The 9,394-nt window shown below is 36.6% G+C and overlaps 1 protein-coding gene across 2 annotated transcripts in view; it reads left to right on the top strand.

Moving 5' to 3' along the window:
• Positions 1–9,394, top strand: part of SCAI (suppressor of cancer cell invasion) — a 344,415-nt gene that overhangs the window by 177,048 nt on the left and 157,973 nt on the right. For both annotated transcript variants that reach the window (XM_072429918.1, XM_072429919.1), the window contains exon 8: positions 4,783–4,935. In XM_072429918.1, the coding sequence (XP_072286019.1) occupies positions 4,783–4,935 (153 nt within the window). The remainder of the gene's footprint in view (positions 1–4,782; positions 4,936–9,394) is intronic.

Here is a 9,394-nt window from a genome sequence, read left to right as displayed (position 1 = left end):
TAATTCATCTGTGTATGTCTCCAAAACCTCTTTATCTTAGACCTTACATTTTTTGCTTAATTTTGTTTTGACCGTTCTAAAATTTTAAACTGTGCAGTACAACAATTCAAAACGATTGGACCAATCAAAGTCCCAAAACATTGGTAAACCTAGCCATTCTAATTTTCATTATTTATCCTGCCTCTACCATAAAATAAAAATTTCCCATTAACCTGTGTTTAAGTATCATCTTAATCTAAATCTCCCAAAACCCGACGTTCATACCAGTTCGATAACATCATGTATTTGGGATGGAGACAACATGTATCGTAAATATAACATCCAAGTATCAAAACATTTTAGTGGGTGCGTATCAAGATGTTGGGTAGCTTCAGTATTATCTATCGACGTTATAGATTGTAAATAATTATTAAGTTATGTAATTGTTGAGAAAAAGAGCACTCAAAACCCATTTTTTCAAACTTGCCTACCCATCTTCTTCTGTCTTTTGAAACTATCACTACTTCCCACCGCTACATATCCCCCTCCTCATGCGTGTTAATTCTCCTACCTACTAGATTGTAAGCTCTCTGGGGCAGGCTCCTCTCCTCCTGTATCACTGTCTGTATTCGTCTGTACAGTGTTGCGTAATATGTTGGCACTATATAAATCCTGTTTATTATTAATAATAATAAGCCAGTGTTTCAAAGTAGATTTTTTAGCTGCCAGCAAACAAAGATGTTCAAACTTAGACAGATTAGTTGTAATCGACTAAGAAAACATTCCTTTAAATAATGCCAAGTGTGGAAAAAATTGATAAATATTACCGGTAATAATAATAAATCTAAAAACAGATTGCCAAAAGTGACCTATAGTTGGACAGTTGCACAACAAATGTTCTAATGATGCCAAAGGGAAAATTTAGGACAAACTTTTATTCTTTGTGTAGTAAAACGTGTACTAAATTTTAAATTAAATGCATTTTATGCTCTTTGAATAATTTTAAATTGCATCTCAGGCCACATTTTACGAATTATATATTTTCTAGTGAGGGCCCAACTAGTTTCTAAAAATTTCAATGCATCTGAATAAGAACAGGGTAAGTATTCAGCCTATCTAGCCACAAATTTTAAAGAAGCTCCATTATCTACTAAAATATCTAATAATAGTGGATAAATACAAGAAATCGTTTTTAGACTCAGACGTGCCAAAAATCTGTACTAATTTAGAATGTAAAGGCAATATAGGCGCAGGGACTAACTGTGTAAATAAAGCAGATTTAATCTGCAAATATTATAAAAAGTGATGAGAAGGAAGAGCAAATTAACTACACAGAATATCAAGGTCAGCAGATGATTTGTATCGTCCAAAAAATCACCTAGATACACAATACCCCGTCTTTCCCAAAATTTTTATACCCTGTATACCCATATGTTGTTTACCCTGAAGAAAGCTAGGTGTGGATCATAAAGGTGTCCTAGTAGTTAAACCCTGTGGACGCTGACAAAGTTGTCTAGTTTCATGCCAGGCTAATAAAGTGTCTCGTAATAACAAATTAGTGCATATAGCACGTGGTATATTAACATAGGTCGTATTAAGCAGTCCCAGTTAAGACCAGGGCTTTACTAATGAAGATTCAAATTTCACCACTGTATAAAAAGGTAGTATGCTACCTCCTTCACGTAACATGCCAAATTATTCTTACGCGTATCTGGAAAATTAACATCTGCATAGGATAAAGAAATCATGCAAGACTAATCATCTTCACCAAATGACATCTCCCCATAGGGGGAGGGGTAAATTTTTCTAACTGCTTAATTCTGATGCAATTTTATTTATGAGCGGGGTGTAATTTATCTCGTACATGTCTGGAACATTACGAGTAACCTGAACTCCTAAATAAGTAAAAGCATGTTTGACCATTTTGAGACCCAGTTGCTGCACCACCATGATTAATCCTAATGATGGCGATGATTGTAAGCATAACAGTTCAATTTTAATATAATTTATTCGAAACCCAGAATTGGTTCCAAAAATCTGAATATGTTGTATCACAGAATGCAAATCGTTCTGTGGGTCACCTGAAAATAACATTATATCATTCGCAAACATTGCTAACCTTTCTGTTTATCTTGTATATTAAGCCCTTTAAACACATTAAGATCATAAAAAGATCTTGCTAATGGCTCTATAGCTAAATTAAATAAGAGTGGCAATAGCGGACACCCCTGATGCGTCCCCCTGCCTAAGGAAAAAGAATGTCACAAAACTCCAGCCACCTGAATTTCAGCTCATGGATTAGAGTACATTGCTTTTATAAATTGCGCAATAGGACACCCGACACAAAAGAGGGGCCAGACGACCTATAATGTGCCAAAACTGTCAGCAACTTTCTCACAATAAAAGCAGCTGATCTGCCCTGTACAAATCCTGACTGGGCAGGGCTCACCAACTTTGGTAACAATAATGCCAATCGGTCTGCCAAGATTTTAGACAAAATCCTAATGTCCGTGTTCAAAAGCGAAATTGGCTGATATGAACTAGGATCCTTTTTTTTGGTAATACCTTAATATAGGCTAAAAAACCGGAAGGTAAATATGAAGATTTTTTAAACATATCATTGTATAATTTAGTTAATACAGGAGTAACTTGTTCAGCCAAAATTCAGCCTATAAATTCTCACATTGTTTCACCTAGATTGATTTTTCATATCAACAAGTTTTTTCCGTGGTATATTATACTAATCCTCTAGATGTTTCTGTTGAGAACATGCAGTAAGCAAATTATCTTCTAGGTCACTGACCCTTTGTTGTAACTCATGGATACTTTCATCCTGTTTAGTAACTGTATCAGTAAGGGGTTGAAGTTGTTGGGATAGCGTTTCAGAAAGAAGCTGTGCTAAACTTGGCTGCAGGTTTTGGGATACTTCCAAAGCCAATAGTTTGTAATCTATTTTAATACAATCTTGTGGGGAGTTATCTGCCCTACCTGGGCTTATAGCTTTTTCCACATGTACAGAAGCTGCTTTAGCCATGTTAAATAGGCTTGCTGCCTTCCCTGCTGTCCACCGCTGCTGAGAGCGTTTTGGAGCCTGGGAGGATGAAATAAATCGATCCATCTGGTCACCGCAGCCTGCAACGCTGAACTGCGCTCAAGCTGGCTGCGTAAAAACTGCAGAGTAAAATCCACTTGACACTGGGGTACGAGGGAGCTGGAGCCGGAGCCGCCGCTCAAACACTACCTCCTACATGGGCGCTGGAACCGAAAGTTATCTCCTGAGGGCTTTTATTCAAACCTTTATATTGTACCCAGGCAAGACAAATCTGTTTATACTGATTTACTTTGGATCTCAAGACACTTAGCTTGGGCACACTAGGCACTTCCTAAAGGTAGCTTAGTTAGTTAATAAATTTGTCACCTCCTCTTACATGATAATCAATCATGCCACATCCCCAATTGGTGTATAAGCTTTTTCTTGTTTTATATAGGACTTTTTAGGCATGTGTTTTTAATAAATCAATTTTTGCATATAATTAAGATGTGAAATTTTTATTATAACAATCATGATTAAAATGATTTTTTCTGAGGAAGCGGACAATAGTTCCGTGAAATGCACTGAAAAAGATACCCATTGAGATTTTTTCAGCTATGTTATTGATATGATGTATATCAGGTATTTTAGGTGGTCATGTCATTTGGACTGCCTTAACTTCCTAATTGCTGGCTTTAATTGCAGTCTTCATGGGTTTACAGTTGTCTTTACCCATGCTTTGTTTTTCTTTTGACATCAGGCATCAATCCCTCATGTATGCAAGACTACTACCTAATCTTTGATTCACAGGTTTACCAGGTGTCTATGTGGTGCAGGTTTAGTTGTATAGTGCATTGGCTTGTGGTAGCAACAGACAATGAAATCCAGCTATCTTTGAGATTTGCTTCTTTGTTTTATTCTGCCCAGCCCTCTTTTTTGGCACTTTTTTGGATGTCCCATATGCAAAAGACTGAATTTTTTGTCTCTGAGTATACACTGCAAAAAAGAAGCCATTTTTTTTTCTTGCTTACCCATGTGTCATATATACACAGTCATAGGCACTATATAGGGGTTTTCTCTAGTGGCCAACCAATGGCAGGCTTACCCTATGCTATAGAACATGGGTGGCCTGTAGAACTGCAAGATCCAGCCCTCAGCTGATTCCCTCTCTGTTGTCTCTGCTTGTTGTCTTGTGGGGGATGGGGTGCGCACATCTCCTATGTATCTCTCTATGGGATCTACTAGGTGAGGGACCAATCAGCTGTGGCTGCTCCCCGCCCACCTTGTACTGTGAGATAATCTTACTTTGTGCAGCAGCATGAAAGCTGTGTCTGTGTTCATGCTGCTGTCATTACACTGAGTGTCATAGAAATGACACTTCAGTGTAATGACGCTGAGTGTCCTAGAAATTTGATATTTTCAGGGTACATAGGGCTGTGCCACTGGGATACGAGACCAGGCAGGAAATTTAAAATAATAAAATAATAAGTATTTTTAGATGTACCGCTTTGACATGAAAAAAGGTTGGGCACCGCTGCTATAGAATATTGTATCCTGGTTGCTCTCAATGAACCACTGAAGGAATGGAGGAGTACAAAACAACTCCCCTTTAAAAAGTTGTTTTTGCTTCAATTGTCTTGATGCCAGTGCTGGTTGTTTTCAATATGATGAAGAATAATCCTTAAATCTTTTTATAAATTTAATTTTCTAATAATAATTTCTGTTAACTGAAAATTGATCTTGAAATATTTACCTTTTACCTTCTTTGGCAGGCAGACCCTGTAATGATTTTAAATGATGACAACACAATTGTGATAATTTCCAATCGGCTGGTGGACGGTACAGGGCCCTTGCTGGAGCAGGGTATGGTGGTGGGCCAGTTGATGCTTGCCGATGCCCTTATTATTGGGAACTGCAATAACCAGGTGAGGCTTTTTCACATTAAAAACGGTTTTGGAATGTGCAGTAAATGTACCATAATTTCATATTTATCCAGCTTCTGTAGCAGTTCTAGGAAAACAAATATCAATATTTGATATACAAATATCAAAACACATATTTTTTAAAAAATAGGGACATAACATTTCATATTCATGAACTATGGGTGTACTGCTTTCTACAGGATTATCAAACTATAGTAACATAAACTAAAGGCCATTTCTTAGAGGCCACAACCTGATCCTATAACTAGCATTTGTTTCAAATAATTTTTTTAAGGTTTAACAGTGATAAACAGTAATACACATGGAATCATATATACAGGACATTACAAAAGAGTTTCAAGGCATAAACAACAGTGCAAGTACCCTAACGCAAAAATAGGCACATATCGTTAAACAGTATTACATACAAAATAAAATTTTAATAGTCATCAACATACAGATGATAGTGCAACTACAAAATATATATAATAAAATGTGCAACCCAAACAGTAATATCATTAAACATAAGTGTTTACACCAGCAGTGATTCAACTTCTATTGGAGGATCATCTTCCAGCTGCCTTCCTAGGTACCATGTGGTGTGTCGAAAACAATTGTACATTTTTTTTTTTTTGTGGAAGGATTAAGTATAGCAATGAAACTCTCCCATGTTTTAAAGAAACATTGTGTTTTGGATTCTTTATGTATGGCAGTTTCCGCCTATTCCAGCCTAAATATTTCTTGTAATTTGACCATAAAAAGACGTATTGTTGGGGGGGGGAAGGGTTCCAACCAACAGTGCAATATAGTTTTCCTGGCTACTACTGAAAGTAGCAATGCCAAACGTCTCGCTCCTCTATAGAACCGAAAGTAGAACTCTCCACCATTCCAAAAACAGCCCATTCAGGGGTGAATGATACAAAAGTTATTAGTTTAGTACAAATATAGCTTACCACACGCCTCCAGAATTGTTTATTATATCGGGCATTCCCAGAAATTATGAAGGAGAGTAGCTGCAGAGGCACAACATTTAAAGCAGGTATCTCTATCAGAGAGTCCCATAAAATGGGCTTGATTAGGGGAAATGTCATTCTTTTGAATAAGATGAAAAAATGATTGAATGATACTGGGTTGCAGGTATCGCTTTCCAGAATATTCAATACAATTTTAAGATTTTAGCAATTTGTAGATTGGGAAAATATTGGTGCCACTTTCCCCATTTCTGTTTTAGTGGTAGAATAACCCAAATCCGTACTTAAAAAAATCATAAAATTTAAAAATAGCTTTGGAGGATGTGGGAGTAGCATTTTATCTAGGGGACTGCAGCGGTCATGTGGAGATAAAGTCCTGGCCACTTTTTCAGCATAAACCCGTGCCTGGATAAACAGAAAAATACTGTTGGTCATATAAGGGAATCTTTTCCCCAATTCTGGGAAAGAATAGGCCTTATTGGTAGTAGGATTGATTAGCATTCTCACTGAAGTCAGATCCCTCTCAACCTAGTCGTCAAGTATAGGGGAAGACAACCCAGGGGCAAACTCCACTTTACCCCTTAGCGGGAGAAATAGAGAAGAGTGTGCATTGAGGGATTCCGACTTACGTAAACAGTGCCATAATTGCCATTGCGTAAACAGTAAGGGATTATTTTGGACCTCCACTGGAAGTAGTTCCCTGTGAGTGTGGAGAATGGCCAGAGGATCCCAAGAAGAATATAATGAAAAGTCTACCTGCAAATTTGGATAGAAAGAGCTACCATGTATCCAATCTTTTAATATGCCCAAAAGCACTGCTCGATTTTATAGGGCCACATCTGGTAAATTATGTCCTCTGTTTTTCATTGTTTGTTGCAAGATCTTACCACTAGCCACAGTATGCTTACCACCCCAAATAAAGGCCCTAAACAAATAGTTTATGTGGCCTATGTCATGTTCAGGTAAAAATATTGGATGAGCTTGCAATAGGAACAGAAGTCGAATGTGATCGATTAAAAATGTGATTTGATTAAAATGTGACCATTTTAATCAAAGATTTTTTTCATGGAATTCACAGCTTGCACAAAATTAAGATTGTAAATCTTTGCCAGGTTTTTTGGGAGTAGTACACCCAGATACCTGAAGTGGAATTTGGCCCAATGAAATGAAAATCGAGAACTCCAAGCAGGCTTGTGTTTGGGTAAAAGGAGGAGTGCCACTGACTTATCAAAATTTATAGTATACCCCGATATAGATTGGAATAACTCAAAAATACACATAATACCAGGAAGAGCAGTTTTAGCATTGGAGATAAATAAAAGCACATCATCCGCAAAAGCTGTTAATTACATTTCTGTAGTTGGGTGATTATGTAGAAATTTAGCATGAGATTGAAAATGGGTTCCAAAACCCCTATGTGCCAGCAATGCATGCAGATACAGCCAGAGTATTTTATCAAATGCTTTTTCAGCTCCCAAACTTAAAAGCATATGATTTCTGTTGTACGGTAAAGTGGTGGCATCTATAGCGGCCCTTATCCCATTGGAAATTTGTCTATTTCTAACAAAACCCAATTGATGATGTCAATAATTCAGGCAGCATTGTTTTCAAACGATAGGCCATAATCTTTGCCACCACTTTGATAACTAGCACTTTTAATCTTTCTATGTGTCCTCTAGGAAGGTAGATATCTGAGCTTGTCAGTTTTCATCAGTCAACAGGTGCTTATAGATTGATTAGATGTTAATCCTGAAAGTGCCAGGATTAGGCGCATGTTTTATGAATTTACTGAAATATTGGTAACCACACAAGGAAATTTCTACTAAGGCTGTAACCTTGCACCCTGGGGTTCCCCATTTGTGTATTATTTGCCGCCTTCTCCAGCTCCAAAAGGTTATTCACTATTGAATGTGTATTAAAAAGGTTATTCACTACTGCAGGTATATATTCAGGACATGCATAGGCAAAACTCCACCCCTGATTATGTCTTTTGAGGTGAAACTTGTTGGGAGGAGTTTTCTGAATGCCTGTGATGCCAGCTCTTTAATCCTTTGGAAACCATGGTTACTGTTCTCGAGGGTACACATATATTACTTATTAGTTCTTTAAATGGTTTTACAGTATTTGTGGTTCCTTGTATGTTTTTCTTTGAGGTATCAATACATATATTGAAGATGGTAACTGAGTAGATAACACAAAGGCTTGTCAAGTGTAGTATGTCTGTTATATGCATCACTTGAAGACCTGGAACTAAACCAATAACACCAGGGTTCAGCAAGTGAAATGTGTGACTGCTATCTGCATTCATTGAAGACAGGCACTGAACAGTAAATAAATCAAACAGGAGCTGCAGCATGGAGTGAAAATGTTCACTTAACCTCCTGGGAGGTTCATTTGTCTGGATGTCAAAAAGCAGTACATTGTTTTTCACGAAAATGTATTTTACAGTATAATAATAGTATGAGTATAAAAAAAGTTGGAAACATGAAATCATGTCAAAATAATAAATTAAATAAATTAAAAAAAAATATTACATTTTTATTTTTTTAAATTAAAAAAATTAACTAATATACTCTTACTATCATATTATACTGTGAAGAAAATGTTCATGAATGACAATGTACTGCTTTTACACATATAAATCCACTGTATTGCATTCAATACAGTTATTTTGTATTGAATGCAATGCAAATAAATTTTGTATTTCCCGCCCCGCCGACAACGTACGCACGCACCAATGTCATCTGGAACTCCCGGTGACTCATCGGTGCAGAAGAATGAAGAAGAAAGAAGATTTGAAGGAAGAAAGACGCTACAGATGACGTGTGATGCTGGGGGATCAGGTAAGACTCGATTTAATATTTTTTCCCATAGGTTTACCTACCCCAAGTGTGACTCAGGGTTACCTCTTTTAGTATCATTTTTCTACCCCGAGTCACACTCGAGGTTACTGCTTAGGGGGTTACGTTTCTGATTCTTTTATAAGTGAGTTTTGTTGCTATTTGGATCTAAAGGATTCTGTGACTATTGGATATATAGTCAGTGTGGATTGTTTGTCCCTATAAAGTTATATTCATGTGGATTTGATTTACCCTCCTGGGCATTTAACTGATGTCTGGATTTCTGTACCAAAAGCAGTACACTGTTTTTTATGAATTTTTTTTTTTTTATATTGTAGACCTGTAACTTACTGAAATATGTCCAAACAAGGGTCTAGTAGATATCCTGAATATAATAAAGTTTGAAACACACACTCATGTAAAAAAATAATTAAATTTATTAATAAAACTGAATAAAAAACACAAAAATCAGTTTAAACAAGAATGCATAAATAAATCAAACATACTGAAAATGCAATAATTCTGTATACTCTATAGTACTATATTTTTCTAAAACACCTCCGTAGTGTAGTAAATTTTAAAACGGGGCAGCACAGAGTCCAACTTCACATTCGGAGCAGTAGAGACATGTTTCCCTCTGGATTTTTTTCC

This window comes from Pyxicephalus adspersus, chromosome Z (genome assembly GCF_032062135.1).
Source record: "Pyxicephalus adspersus chromosome Z, UCB_Pads_2.0, whole genome shotgun sequence".
Classification (NCBI taxonomy): Eukaryota; Metazoa; Chordata; class Amphibia; order Anura; family Pyxicephalidae; genus Pyxicephalus; species Pyxicephalus adspersus.
The sequence above is the reverse complement of the archived record's forward strand: the minus strand, read 5'-3'. Positions and strand labels throughout refer to the sequence as shown.